General features: G+C 40.1%; 3 protein-coding genes across 3 annotated transcripts in view; all 3 read right to left on the bottom strand.

The window, feature by feature from the left end:
• ank2a (ankyrin 2a, neuronal) overlaps positions 1-15,872 on the bottom strand; it is a 153,675-nt gene that overhangs the window by 10,579 nt on the left and 127,224 nt on the right. The window lies entirely within an intron of this gene.
• Positions 6,514-7,837, bottom strand: LOC148361909 (uncharacterized). The gene is made up of 2 exons (XM_088342722.1): positions 7,034-7,837; positions 6,514-6,940 (listed from the first exon to the last, which is right to left on the bottom strand). The coding sequence occupies exons 1-2, from the start codon at positions 7,782-7,784 to the stop codon at positions 6,651-6,653; spliced, it is 1,041 nt and encodes a 346-aa protein (XP_088198848.1). The 5' UTR covers positions 7,785-7,837; the 3' UTR covers positions 6,514-6,650.
• On the bottom strand, positions 7,955-15,656 carry LOC148361908 (uncharacterized). Its single transcript, XM_088342893.1, has 2 exons — positions 9,339-15,656; positions 7,955-7,960 (listed from the first exon to the last, which is right to left on the bottom strand). Exons 1-2 carry the CDS (start codon positions 15,654-15,656, stop codon positions 7,955-7,957), a joined length of 6,324 nt encoding a protein of 2,107 aa, XP_088199019.1.

Raw genomic sequence — 15,872 nt, 5'->3', positions numbered from 1 at the left:
AATACAATAATAAAGCAAAAATAATACAATATACAAATACCCAGTGTGACTTGCAAACACCCACTGTAGTGTGTTATATAGAATAACTAAATAGTGCTACACAGAATACATATTGCAATAAGATTCGGTAATATGCAATGTAGGTGGTGTGGTTTACTGTGGGCTTTTACTCTGCCAGGTAGAGTTAAAGAGCCTCATGGCATGAGGAAGAAAAGATCTCTTCGGTCAGTCCGTAGTACAAGAAAGTGACAGCAGTACTGAAACTGCTCTTCTTTGATTTATAGTCTTCTCAGGAAACACTTTAGCTGTACCAAGTACTCTGCTGTCCCTTTAGCTGACTTTTATTCAACCTTGCCCAAAGACCAGGAAGACCCCTATGACTACTGGCTGAGACTAAACAGAGCAGCTGACCTTGCCTCTGACTGCTTGAGTGAACAGGGCAAAATATTTGACGACCCTGAAATTGAGGTTACTCGCATGTTTATTAGGAACTGCCCTTGCAAAGAACTGGCACTCACTTACAGATTGCTATCCAGTGTTCCACCGGATTCTAACGATCATACATATCGATTATGGATATTTTCTATGGACAATGTAAAAAATAAGGAAGCGTTTTCCAGAAGCTAATGGTAACGGGAAAAAATTCCATTTTTACCCAACGCTCATGTGGAGATTTGTCTGTAAAAACAAATATATTCACAATTTACTCATCATGTCTTCTTAAATGCACACCCAAGATTAGATATCGGAAATACAAATCGCAGACATATTTATGGCTTTGCAAAATGCATGATTCACAACAAATTTCTTCTTTTGATGACACTTGAGAAATTGGACAGTTGGCTTTCAAAGTTCTTGAAAAGGGCTTGAAAGGTGTACGAACCATGTACATAGAAAAAAATATGCAATACACCAAGCACTCAAATGTATAACCACAAAATGGCAAGGGAATACTGTGTCATATTTCATACGCCACAATTGATCCACTTGGGTTAGTTTGAAACTGTTAGGAAAGCAAATTTCAAGTCCACTCGGAACACTTAGTGTGGTTAAACGTGCACCTTTCATGCTTCATCCATCCACCAATCCTGTTGCAGTGGATACCTGAATGACAACTCTCCTTCGCACAATTTGGGTACTCAAAAACTCTTCATCAGAACTTTCTGACATCGAGCCAATCTCTTCGTTGATCTCCTGACCAAGTGAAATGGAATTTTATGAGAACAAATTCAAAAGGCCATAGATTTTGAAAGCAAGAAAGAAAAATTGATGGCTTAAGAGATCAGAAATGAGTTACGTGCCTGTGTTTGTGGCATTAAGTGACAGGTTATGAAACTTTATAGTAGACCCCGGGTTGCAGCCTCCCTACTTTACAATGTTTTCACCTTACGATGTGGAATAACAGTTTTTAGGGGGACCACGTTTCCGTATTTTCCCCACCAATTATTTTGTGCGCCCCAAAACAAAATTCAAACTTTGCCGGTTTTGTTCTAATGGTGGGTTACATCCCTATTGTTTCCTATTGGTCCACATCATATGGCGCACGCGAGTGCAGCGGCTTCAGGGTCTCCAGTCTTTTGTTTTTCAGTGTTCTTTTATCCCTCATATTTTCCCTTTGACTCCTTTCACAACTACAATAACATCCACAACATCCCGAGGGATATACAGAGACCACCGGATCTCCCTGGGTGATCTCCCTGCCGACAACGACGGAGCAAAAGTAAAAAGCTGCCGGTCGGGCCTAGGCTAAGAACGCGACCACACAGACCTGTTCCTGACCAACGCCAGGTCCATCGTCCACAAAATGAGTGAATTTGAGCTGTGGATCGCCACCAACAGCTTCGTCTAAAATTGCAGTATTTTCGTCATCACGGAGTCTTGGATTCCCCGACGCCGCAGTCCAACTAGCAGGACGCGCGCTTCACCGGCATGACCGAGACAAAGTTTCCGGTAAAAACAGGGGTGGGGGACTATGCGCTGCAATAACAGCCGAATCATTGACACACACTGCTCACTCGATATAGAGTTTCTGGCAGTATCGTGTAGACCCTTCTATCTACCGAGAGAGCTAACTGTGGTCATTGTGGTTGCTGTTTACGTTCCACCGGATGCTAATGTTCCACCGGATTCTAACGTTAGCATAGCGCTAAATTTCCTGCCAGCTGCTATCAATAAACAGCAGCTTGCACACCCCGACGGAGCTTTTATCGTCGCCAGCGACTTTAATCAGGCATGCTTAAGGACTGTACTTCCCAAATTCATTCAATACGTGGACTGAGCAACCAGGGGAAAAAACACTGGACCGTGTGTACAGTAAGATCAAACATCTAGTTGGATCCATCTCTGTCTATCCCTCAACCCCTCATGCACGCCCCTCCGGAGGAAAACAAAGCCTGCAACAAGGACAGTACAAACATCTTCTTTGTTCCATTATCTTCTTTGTTTTCTTTATCCTCACTGTAAAACGTAGAACTGGAGTGCCATGTCCGAATTTCGTTGTCTCAATATATTCAACCCAACAATGACAATAAAGGTATATTCTATTCTATTTTCTATTCTATCATATAAGATGCTAGTCTGCTATTTGTTTGCGTCACAATTTCTTGATATGATTTTGGCTAAACTCCCTCCCACAATGCTCAATTTCTCTCTTTTCGTTCAGTTCAGAATCTCATGTAACAAATTGTAATCAGTTTAGCTATGAGTCTTAAGACTTGTAGCGATGAAAAAGGAGAAAAAGGAAGATGAAAACCATGGAAACGAAGCACGTCACACCAAAGGTGTAAAAATAAATAAATAATCTTTTCTACTTTACGGTTACAGAGAACCCGTGTTTATCGTGGGGTTTTCATTCCATAGGAACCCATGATAGTCAAAATTAAACAGGTAGAACCTTTTTTTATACATATACATTTTACAATTATTATAAAGTTAAATACTTTGTCACACAATAAAACCAAATAACACACTCTCTCTACTGGCCCAAGCATTTGTTTTACAAAAAAAGTAATGTATGCTGTACCTGTACCAAAATATTTTTTATACCCATACCTACTCCACTAAAAACTGTTTAGCCATTAAGAATGCAGAACACAATGCAATACCGCAAAAGGTGAACTGCGTTATAGTGAATGATTACTGTATATTCATTTATAAAGTTACGGTCATATACTGTACATGTATATTACATATAAGTAGTACTTACTGTAGACTGTTTTGTCTCAATTTCTAATAACATGTATATGCAATTATTATACCTGGGGTACAAGGAGGTTTAAAATACATTAGCTAATTATTATAAGCTTTTATCCCTTGTTGTACCATTTCATCTTGCGATTTCCATCTCAAAATACATTAATATTGTATTCCAGGGATTTATTGTTCTTGTGATTTTACATGACAATCTTACATGCAGAGTTAGAAATAACTAGATTTTTTCTTTTTAATTAAATTGTGTGCTAAGTTGCATCCTTGTGTCTACTCGGTTAGAGATAATTCTCTTACTATTTAATATCAAACCAAATTACTCTTAGAGGTACACTCGCAAGGACGGTCCACTAAATCCGGCCTTACCCTGGTCAAGGAATCTGAATCGTCACAATCGCTCATTTGGGAGCCAGCCAGTTCACACATGGAGAATTTTTCACTAGGTGGTTCTTCACGGGATAAAACATGACTTTCCATCGGTACATCTTGAACCACAAAAGCGTCATCGAAATCTTCGCTTCCGGAGGAGAGCAGCACTCTTCTAAACACTGTTTCCTTCCCGTAGTTATGTCTGGGCTGTTTTATATTTGAGTTATAAAGTATCTCAGGTTCATCTGGTTCAGAGAAATCAGATTCCGTCTGTCTGCAGTCAAAGTAACGCTCTGTATCGGAGTATTCAGAGACTGGACTTTGTGCTTTGTTGATTTCCACGCAGCTGGGCTGAGAATGAGGTATATCCTGGTCTATTTGGGGTTCCTCCAGATGGTGATGAACCTTAACTGAGAAATCCTCTGCCATCATTCCAAAAGTAGGTGACTCCAGATCATGTGCCAATGGTTGAACTTGATCTGAGGGTATCTGAAACTCTGCTTGCCGTGAGCACTGTTTAAAATCTTCAAAACTAAATGTTATTTCTGCTCCTTGACTTGGCATTTGGGAAGTATTCTTGCATACATCTACAAGGCTTTTTCCCTTTTCATTCGACATAAAATTTGGTCTGTGACCTTGACTTTTAACACCCCTATAAGAATAGTCTTCTGAGGAAACATTAGTCGGCCTTGGGTTCTTAAAAATCAATTCTCTCCCAGAGGTTTCTGCTTCTAGATCGCTAACTTGACTCTGCATTTCAGGAATTTGATGGCTCTTGCTTATTGTTTCTTTCTTTTTAATTGACAAATGTGTTTCATAAGTTTGGCTTTGAATATCACTTTGAGAATACCCCTCTGAGGAATCACAAGTCAGCCTTGGATCCTTATAAATTAACTGTCTTATGGATGTTCCGGCTTCTGGATAATGAACTTGAATTTTTGAGGATTCCCTGTGAAACTCTTGAAAGCTCTTACTTATTGTTTCTTTCCTTTGAAATGAAAAATTTGGTTCACACTCTTGGCCCTGAGTATCACTTTGAGAAAATCCCTCAGAGGAATTATCTATCGGCCTTGCATCTTTTAATCTGAGCTGTTTTCCAGAAGTTTCTGCTTCAGGATGATGAACTTGTCTCTGCATTTCTGTTTCCTCTTGAAGGCTCTTAGATATTGTTTCTTCTCTTTTGATTGATGCATTTGGTTCATATCCTTGGCCTTGAATATCACCTTGAGAATATCCTTCTGAGGAATCATTAGTCAGCTCCTTAAAAATCAACTGTCTTATTGAAGTTTCTGCTTCATGATAATGAACAACACTCTGTATTTTTGAGGGTTCCTTATGAAACTCTTGAGGGCTCTTACTTATAGTTTCTTCATTTTTAAGTGACACATTTGCTTCATACTCTTGGCCTTGGATATCTCTCATGTACAAATTGTCCCAACTTTTTATGGAATATTCACCACTTGACATATTGTTAGAGGGCAAGATTTTGAGTTCTTCACCAAACATTGAGTCCACGATTGTTGCAGCAACTGAGATGCCTTCCGGAATAAGTTGGCCAGATGTTTCAAGATGTGAAGGCAATGTGATTGATACATTCATTTCAGAATTGTGTTTTTGCTGAATATTAGCTGACCGACATTGAATGTCATGAATATGATGATCTTGGGAGTTTGCGTCAATGGACGAAGGTGTGAAAGGAGTTACCGTTTTATCCTTCGCCTTTTTTGTAGCTTTAAAATCTGACAGTAAACAGCCCAGTTTTGGATACCTAGAAACTGCTTGAGTTGCTGTGGAGTTTGAGGATGGGATATCACTTTCCTGATTCCAAGCTTTGGTCAGTGAGCTAAAGTCTTTACTTTTTTCAAGAAATTTTGTATCATCTTTTGCTGTGGTTAGTAATGGGCTTGTTTCTGTCACCAGTAAGGCCTTAGCTTGTTTTTTATCTTGATCCAAACTATCTGCAGTGGGTAATTTTGTAGATGCATTACAGTGCATAAAATGTACGTTTGTTACAAAGCACTCTTTTTCATCTTTAGGCTGGTAATGGGTCGTCTCGGAAGAGGATGCCGATACCTGCGGTAAATGGTGGAATGGAAAATAATGAAAATGAATTTTGATTAATGAAAAATGAGCTGCTGAATGACACATGCATTTTAAAGGCCAGGAGCCAGAGCAGTTTATCTAGTGTAAGACACCACTTATAGCCCATCAGCGATCACTGAAGCTCATTCCAGCAGTATTCAGAACTGTTAATAACTAAAATAACTAAGACAGAAAATGCCATTGAAAATGAGATGGCATCGAAAGAGCAGAACACACATAATCTTGACAAAATATGGATTATGTCTTAAAAGAAGGTAGACATGCATATTTTAGATTTACTAGGGGTCACTGATTTGATGGATTTGTTTCTGAACCAGCGATATAACTTGAATGTGTTGATTCAGAAAGTGATGAACATACATTTATATGGAATTAAAAATAATAATGATGATTTATGGTATTTGTAGCAACTAAACGTCCCATGTCGGGACCATCATAAACCAAGGACCCCTTGTAAATGGCCGCAGCTCAGAAGTTATCCCTTTCCTTATTAAGGAGCATGTCAATTTGCTGTACCGAACATTCCTAGCCATTCCTTTTGTCATAATGGCTATTGTGTGCAATTAGTGAAAGCCTTGGTCAAAATGTTAATTCCAGCAATACAGTAGACCCTCGGGTTACAGTCGGCCCATATCTACAATGTTTCCACGCCACAGTGTGTAAAACAATGTTTTTTTCGGCCTGTTGTTCCCCACCATAAAACGTCAACAAAAGATTTTTTTACATGCCCAAAAACTGAATCCGCCTTTTCTGATGCCATTGTTTCTCATCATGGTTTTATGAAGATGCTGATATGGTATTGGCTGAACCCCCTCTCACAATTCATTTCTCTCTTCTTCATTCATAGGCTAATTATCATAGGTTTCTTCCTATATTTCACCTCAGAACGGATAAATATGACATCACGGGGATCTACTGTACATGCCATACAGCCATAATGATTAATTACTGTATGTGAAGCAACACTGCAGTCACGGAACAGCAAGACATTTTTGCTGTCTTACCGGCAGAAAGGAACTTTCGTCACATTGCACTGTCTGTCTTCTCATGTCTTTGAAAAGCACATCTTGACTGTTCGTCATTTTTTGGGATATTCTGTATGACCCTTCAGACTCAAGTAATAGTGGTTTTTGTTCCATTGTTTGTTCGGTGAAGGTCACTTTGACCGTATCATCAATTCCCATGTGTCTTTCCTTGGACGGCATGTGACTCAACTTATTATTGCTCGTTATGGCCTCGTTTGGTTGAGGTTTGACCACGTCTTTTAGAAATTGCTCCTCACCAATGGCTGTTATACATTTAAAGTTGCTTTGCTCCGAAGTCTTTTTAAAGCCTTTATCAAACCAAGTTTTACTGAACATGACTGTGTCGCAAAGAAGCATTCCCTTGTAGACTGGATCCTGTGTGTGTGATATTAACCTTCGGTGAATTGGCTTGAGCAGGAGTCGTAAATCTGCTTCAGTACTTTGACTAGAAAGACATTGTTGAGACAGTTTTAAGCATTCTATCGGATCAAGAATTTCAATGGCAGGTTGTTCTGAAAAATACAAAGAGGGGTCACTAAGTGGTTGAAGAGTCATAGTTTGATTAAGCATTGGCTTATTATTTTCCTGTAAATCTGGTTCATATCTGTGTACAGTTGTATCAGTTTGGGTAAGTGACTCATTTAATTTACATTCCTCCACAGTCTGCGGACAATAATTTGGTGGAAGGACCATACAGGATGGCTCGCTTGATTGAGTAGAGGAATTTTCTGTCAGGCACGTGGATGGTTGATCCGGAAGAAATATTTTGGTCGTATCAAAAGTCAGGGGAAAATGACTTAAATCTTTTAAAGCAAAACCACTTGGGGCTGGTTGAGGAACACAGGGAATCTGTTGATCCTCATCTAATTCTATTGTGCTTTTTCCCATATAGAGGGGATCAAGCAAAGATGATATTAATTTTTTGTAAGGATTCCGGTTTTTAGAGACCAGGAATATGTATGATGGTTCTGCAAGTGTAGAATGTCTTGGATCCAATTCAAGTTGGCCTTCAGTTTGGTGTTTTGTACTACCCTTTAAACAAACATTTTCAACCGATACAGAGACAGGAGATTCTCGCATTATGCACAAATTGGAAGAGTCAAAATCAGACAATGCTGAGATAGGAGGACGAGTCTCACCTTGAGAATAGCTTAAAAAGTAGTTACAATTATCAAAACAAAATGAGTTTTCCTGAACTGATACTGTCAAATCAGGAGAGTTCAACAACCGGTCCTGCAGTTGTGACGAGTCTAGATCTGAAAAATCGAAATCCGGAGATAACACAGTGATGCCAGATCTTCTATCTTCTTCCAAATCTGAGAAAAAGGACTGTGGAGACAGTTTTCTGGTCTCATCAAATAGGTTGGATAGACACAAATCATTACATTCCCAATCTGAAATGATTGATTGTGGTGTGCATGACATTTGGGTAAAGCATTGGTCATAGTTTGCAATCTGGGCTAGGTCGAAATGAGGAAGAGGTGAATCAGGAGAAGTAGCCCTGGATTCCCAGTGAGATATGACAGAGTCAAGAGAGGAAGCTCTCGACTCTAATTGCCTATCCCACAGAGACATGTCTTGTTTTGAAGAAACAGAATCTGGAGACAATGGCCTGCAATTAGATAATATATCTAGTTCCATGTCTGAAGGAACAGATTGTGGAGAAAATGCTCTGGTCTCATGAAATAGGGTGGTGAGGCAGAGATCATCACCTTCCCAATCTAAAATTATTGATTGAGGTGTGCATGACGTTTGGTTGAAATAAGTTTCATAATTTTCAGTTTGGGATATGTCAAAGATAGGTAGAGGTGACTCAGGCGAAAGAGCCCTGAGTTCATGAGATACAGCAGAATCTGGTCTCACATCTACATTAAACACCGTGGTAATGGAGTCAGAAAAATGAACAAAAGAATCGGACAGTGTAGAATCAAGCCTTGATTCGAAGGCCATAGCTTTACACAGAATGTTTTCTGTTATTTCATGGGAAACGCCACGGACTACTTCTGCATAAGTCAAATGTCGCCCACCCAATTGAGGTTGTCGTACGACTTCTAAAACATCACTTTCTATCACGATTTTCTCTAACGGCAGATAGTCTGGAGGTTTTGGCATGCTTTCCTCAAAGACATCTTTAACCCTCAGATCTTCATCATCAGATAACAGTGAAAGAGGTGTAACTGGCCTTCCTTTATCATACCTTAAGTAATAATTGCAATGTTGTCTAATATTTTGCGCAAACCCTAAATCTTCTTTATAATGACATTTCTCAACAGAAGTCGCATGATCAGGAGATGATGCTCTAAAAACCATCACCCAGTCCTGCAGTGTTGACGTTTCTACATCTGGAGAAACAGAATCTAGAGACGACACACTTTTACTAAATAAGCTATCTACTTCCATGTCTGATAAAACAGATAGTGGAGACAGTGCTCTGGTCTCATCAAATAGGTTAGATGGACACAATTCACAACCTTCCCAATCTGAAAGAATTGATTGTGGTGTGCACGACTTTCTGTCAAATTGTTGTTCAGATTTTCCAATACGTGCTCTGTCAAAAGGAGGGACAGGTGAGTGAAGACAAAGAGCCCCGAGTTCAAAGTGAGACACAAGTAAATCTGGGGAATCTGGTCTCACGTTTAACTCATCAGTGGAGGAGTCAAAAAGGTCACCAAGAGAATCGGGTGGAAGAAGATCGGACCTTGACTCTAAAGCCATGGTTTTAGACAAGGTGTCAGCTGTTTCTTTATGGTAAAATCCACGGACCACCTCTGCATATGTAAAAGGCCTTGTACCAAACTGAGGTTGTTCTAAGTATTCTAAAAAAAATTCAGATGGAAGAGAATCTGGTGATTCTGGCCTGCTTTCATCAAAAACATCTTTGAGACAAAGTTCTGGTAACTCAACATCAGACAACATTGACAGCGGAGAAACTGGCCTTTCATCAGCATACCTTAAGTAATAATTACAATGTCTGTTGTTTTGAAGTAATGTATCGGAATTAAATGAACATTTATCAATCAATACGGCAGAATCAGGAGAGGATGATGCCCTTAAGTCCAACAGCCAGTCCTGCATTTGTGACTTGTCTAAATCTGAAAAAACAGAATCAGGAGACAATGCCCTGCTACTAACAGACTGTGGAGACAGTGCTCTGGTCTCATCAAATAGGTCAGTGAGACACAAATTCTGACCTTCCCAATCTGAAATGTATGATTCTGGTGTGCATGACCTTTGGTTAAAGTGCAGTTCGTAACTTTCAGTCTGGGCCATGTCATACTGAGGAACAGGTGAGTCCAGGGACAGTTGTCTGGTCTTATCAAATAGGTTGGCGAGACAAAAATTCTGACCTTCCCAATCTGAAACGATTGATTGAGGTGAGCATGACCTTTGGTTTAAGTAAAGCTCATAATTTTCAGTTGTGGTTATATCAAAATGAGGAACAGGTGAGTCAAATGAAAGAGCCTTGAGTTCACAGTGAGATATGGCAGATTGTGGAGAATCTAGTCTCACGTCCACATCTAACTCAAAAGTTCTTAAGTCTGAAAACTCATCAAAAGAATCAAAGTGTAGAAAATCAGGACTTGACACCAAGGTAATGGTTTTACTCAATGATTCAGCAGGATTTTCATGTGAAAAGCCACGGACAACCTCTGCATAGGTTAAAAATCTTCCACTAGCCTGAGATTGTCCCACAACTTCTAAAACTTCACTTTCTTTTCCGAAATCTTCACTTGAAAGCGAATCTGGAGATTCTGGCCTGCTTTCATCAACGATATAATTGTGACAAAGTTCTGAATACTCAGACAGCAATGACAGAGGTTTAACTAGCCTATCTTCAGAATATTTCAGCAAATAAGTACAATGGTGTCTCTGGTTTTGAAAGAACACATCAGAACTAAAGGAACATTTCTTATCCAATGCAGAGGAATCAGGTGAGGAAACTCTTGAATCCAGTTGCCCATCCCATAGTAGTAATGTGTGAAGATCTGAAGAAACAGAATCTGGAGACAACGTCCTGCTACTAAATAAGATATCTCGTTCCATGTCGGAGGAAATGGACTGCGGAGACAGTGTTATGGTTTCATGAACTAGGTTGCTGAGACACGAATCATGATCTTCCCAATCCGAAACGGTTGAATGTCTCCTACAAGACCTTTGGTTTAAGTACTCTTTGTAATTTTCAGTTGTGGTGTTTTCTAAATGAGGAGCAGAAGATTCAGGATAAAGAGCGCTGAGTTCACAGTTAGAGACAACGGAATCGTTAGAGACAACGGGTTCTGGAATATCTGGTGTTATGTCCACATTTAACTCAACTGTGAAGTCTGAAAACGTATCAAAAGAATCAAAGCGTAGCAAATCAGTACTTGACTCTAAGGCCACGGATTTAGACATGGTATCTGCTGTTTTTTTGTTTTTTAAGCCACGGACCACCTCTGCATAAGTAAAAACTCCCCTACCAGACTGAGGTTGCCCTACAAATTCTACAACCTGTTTTTGTTTTGTCAAATTTTCCGATAATGAAGAATGAGGCCCTTCCGACTTACTTTCATGACCTATATCTTTGAAACAAAGTTGTGTATACTCAACATCAGACGACAGTGGCAGAGGTGAACTTTTCCTCTCTTCGGCAAACTTCAAGTAATAATAACAATCTTTTCTGTTGTTTTGAAAAAGTGTTGGATCTGCTGCAAATATACATTTCTCAAATGTGGTTGCAGACTCAGGGCAGGATGCCCCAAAGACTAAAAGCCAGTCCCTCAGTAGTGATGTGTCTACATCAAAAGAAGTAAAGTCTGGAGACATTGCACCGTTGATAAACAATGCATCTGGTTCCATGTCTGAAGAACCAGACTGTGGAGACAGTGCTCTTGTCTCGTCAAATAGGTTCATGAGACACAAATCATGACCTTCCCTATCGGAAATGATTGACTGCGGAGTGAATGACATCTGGTAAAGTTCATAATCATCAGTTTGGGCAATGTCGAAATGAGCAACAGGTGAGTCCGGAGAAAGAGCCCTCAGTCCGCAGTGAGAGGCAACAGAATGTGGAGATTCCGGTCTCACGTCCATGCTTAACTCAGCTGTGTACGAGTCAGAAAGTTCATCAAAAGACTCATACGGTAGTGAATCATGATTTGACTCAAAGTCGATGGTTTCACACAGAGTGTCTGCTGTTTTTTCATATGAGTTAGAAATGTTCTCCAATGATTCAGCCATTGGCAAATTAGGCTTTGGCTGTAAAGCTGAAACGTTGGGGATGACGGTAGCTGGTTTTTCGTTTGTAAAGCCACGGACAACTTCAGCATAGGTAAGATGTCGTGAACTGGACTGAACTTGTCCTACATTTTCTAAAACTTTACTCTCTCTTGTGGCATGTTCTGACGAAAAGGAATCTGGTGATTCTGGCCTGTTTTCATCAAAGAGATCTTCATGTTCTGAGTACTCTATATCAGACAAGAGTGACTGAGATGGAACTGGCCTGTCTTTAGAATAAATTAAGAAATAAGTACAATGTTGCTTTTTATCATGAAAGAAGACATTGGAAATAGCTGAACATTTTTCAAACCCTTTGGCAGAATCAGGTGAGGAAGCTCTTGAGTCCAATTGCCCATCACACAGCAGCAACCTGTGTGGATCTGAAGAAACGGATTTTTGAGACAATGGCCTGGTAATAAAAAATATATCTGGTTCCGTGTCTGAAGAAACAGACTGTGGAGATAAAGCTCTGGTCTCATCAAACAGGTCAGTGAGACACAAATCCTGACATTCCCAATCTGAAGCATTTGATTGTGGTGTACATGACCTTTGGTTAAAGTGCAGTTCATAATTTTCAGTCTGGGTTATGTCGAAAAAAGGAAAAGGTGAATCCAGAGAACGATCCATGAGTTCACAGTGAGACACGGCAGAATTAAGAGAGGAAGCTCTCGACTCCAATTGCCTATCCCACAGACACAAATCATAACCTTCCCAATCTGAAAAGATTGATTCTGGAGTGCACGACTTTCTGTCAAATTGTTGGTCAGATTTTACAATCTGTGCTATGTCAAAAGGAGGGACAGGTGAGTCAAGACAAAGAGCCCTGGGTTCAAAGTGAGACACAAGTAAATCTGGGGAATCTGGTCTCACGTTTAACTCATCAGTGGAGGAGTCAAAAAGGTCACCAAGAGAATCAGGTGGAAGAAGATCAGACCTTGACTCTAAAGCCATGGTTTTAGACAAGGTGTCAGCTGTTTCTTTATGGTAAACTCCACGGACCACCTCTGCATATGTAAAAGGCCTTGTACCAAACTGAGGTTGTTCTAAGTATTCTAAAAAAAATTCAGATGGAAGAGAATCTGGTGATTCTGGCCTGCTTTCATCAAAAACATCTTTGAGACAAAGTTCTGGTAACTCAACATAAGACAACATTGACAGCGGAGAAACTGGCCTTTCATCAGCATACCTTAAGTAATAATTACAATGTCTGTTGTTTTGAAGTAATTTATCGGAATTAAATGAACATTTATCAATCAATACGGCAGAATCAGGAGAGGATGCCCTTAAGTCCAACAGCCAGTCCTGCATTTGTGACTTGTCTAAATCTGAAAAAACAGAATCAGGAGACAATGCCCTGCTACTAACAGACTGTGGAGACAGTGCTCTGGTCTCATCAAATAGGTCAGTGAGACACAAATTCTGACCTTCCCAATCTGAAATGTATGATTCTGGTGTGCATGACCTTTGGTTAAAGTGCAGTTCATAATTTTCAGTCTGGGTTATGTCAAAAAAAGGAAAAGGTGAATCCAGAGAACGATCCATGAGTTCACAGTGAGACACGGCAGAATTAAGAGAGGAGGCTCTCGACTCCAATTGCCTATCCCACAGACACAAATCATAACCTTCCCAATCTGAAACGATTGATTCTGGAGTGCACGACTTTCTGTCAATTTGTTGGTCAGATTTTACAATCTGTGCTCTGTCAAAAGGAGGGACAGGTGAGTCAAGACAAAGAGCCCTGGGTTCAAAGTGAGACACAAGTAAATCTGGGGAATCTGGTCTCACATTTAACTCATCAGTGGAGGAGTCAAAAAGGTCACCAAGAGAATCAGGTGGAAGAAGATCGGACCTTGACTCTAAAGCCATGGTTTTAGACAAGGTGTCAGCTGTTTCTTTATGGTAAACTCCACGGACCACCTCTGCATATGTAAAAGGCCTTGTACCAAACTGAGGTTGTTCTAAGTATTCTAAAAAAAATTCAGATGGAAGAGAATCTGGTGATTCTGGCCTGCTTTCATCAAAAACATCTTTGAGACAAAGTTCTGGTAACTCAACATCAGACAACATTGACAGCGGAGAAACTGGCCTTTCATCAGCATACCTTAAGTAATAATTACAATGTCTGTTGTTTTGAAGTAATTTATCGGAATTAAATGAACATTTATCAATCAATACGGCAGAATCAGGAGAGGATGCCCTTAAGTCCAACAGCCAGTCCTGCATTTGTGACTTGTCTAAATCTGAAAAAACAGAATCAGGAGACAATGCCCTGCTACTAACAGACTGTGGAGACAGTGCTCTGGTCTCATCAAATAAGTCAGTGAGACACAAATTCTGACCTTCCCAATCTGAAATGTATGATTCTGGTGTGCATGACCTTTGGTTAAAGTGCAGTTCATAATTTTCAGTCTGGGTTATGTCAAAAAAAGGAAAAGGTGAATCCAGAGAACGATCCATGAGTTCACAGTGAGACACGGCAGAATTAAGAGAGGAGGCTCTCGACTCCAATTGCCTATCCCACAGACACAAATCATAACCTTCCCAATCTGAAACGATTGATTCTGGAGTGCACGACTTTCTGTCAATTTGTTGGTCAGATTTTACAATCTGTGCTCTGTCAAAAGGAGGGACAGGTGAGTCAAGACAAAGAGCCCTGGGTTCAAAGTGAGACACAAGTAAATCTGGGGAATCTGGTCTCACATTTAACTCATCAGTGGAGGAGTCAAAAAGGTCACCAAGAGAATCAGGTGGAAGAAGATCGGACCTTGACTCTAAAGCCATGGTTTTAGACAAGGTGTCAGCTGTTTCTTTATGGTAAACTCCACGGACCACCTCTGCATATGTAAAAGGCCTTGTACCAAACTGAGGTTGTTCTAAGTATTCTAAAAAAAATTCAGATGGAAGAGAATCTGGTGATTCTGGCCTGCTTTCATCAAAAACATCTTTGAGACAAAGTTCTGGTAACTCAACATCAGACAACATTGACAGCGGAGAAACTGGCCTTTCATCAGCATACCTTAAGTAATAATTACAATGTCTGTTGTTTTGAAGTAATTTATCGGAATTAAATGAACATTTATCAATCAATACGGCAGAATCAGGAGAGGATGCCCTTAAGTCCAACAGCCAGTCCTGCATTTGTGACTTGTCTAAATCTGAAAAAACAGAATCAGGAGACAATGCCCTGCTACTAACAGACTGTGGAGACAGTGCTCTGGTCTCATCAAATAAGTCAGTGAGACACAAATTCTGACCTTCCCAATCTGAAATGTATGATTCTGGTGTGCATGACCTTTGGTTAAAGTGCAGTTCATAATTTTCAGTCTGGGTTATGTCAAAAAAAGGAAAAGGTGAATCCAGAGAACGATCCATGAGTTCACAGTGAGACACGGCAGAATTAAGAGAGGAGGCTCTCGACTCCAATTGCCTATCCCACAGACACAAATCATAACCTTCCCAATCTGAAACGATTGATTCTGGAGTGCACGACTTTCTGTCAATTTGTTGGTCAGATTTTACAATCTGTGCTCTGTCAAAAGGAGGGACAGGTGAGTCAAGACAAATAGCCCTGGGTTCAAAGTGAGACACAAGTAAATCTGGGGAATCTGGTCTCACGTTTAACTCATCAGTGGAGGAGTCAAAAAGGTCACCAAGAGAATCAGGTGGAAGAAGATCGGACCTTGACTCTAAAGCCATGGTTTTAGACAAGGAGTCAGCTGTTTCTTTATGGTAAAATCCACGGACCACCTCTGCAAATGTAAAAGGCCTTGTACCAAACTGAGGTTGTTCTAAGTATTCTAAAAACAATTCAGATGGAAGAGAATCTGGTGATTTTGGCCTGCTTTCATCAAAAACATCTTTGAGACAAAGTTCTGGTAACCCAACATCAGACAGCATTGACAGCGGAGAAAC

The sequence above is a fragment of the Urocampus carinirostris genome, chromosome 8, assembly GCF_059441175.1.
Source record: "Urocampus carinirostris isolate Australia breed hairy pipefish chromosome 8, RoL_Ucar_1.0, whole genome shotgun sequence".
Classification (NCBI taxonomy): Eukaryota; Metazoa; Chordata; class Actinopteri; order Syngnathiformes; family Syngnathidae; genus Urocampus; species Urocampus carinirostris.
The sequence above is the reverse complement of the archived record's forward strand: the minus strand, read 5'-3'. Positions and strand labels throughout refer to the sequence as shown.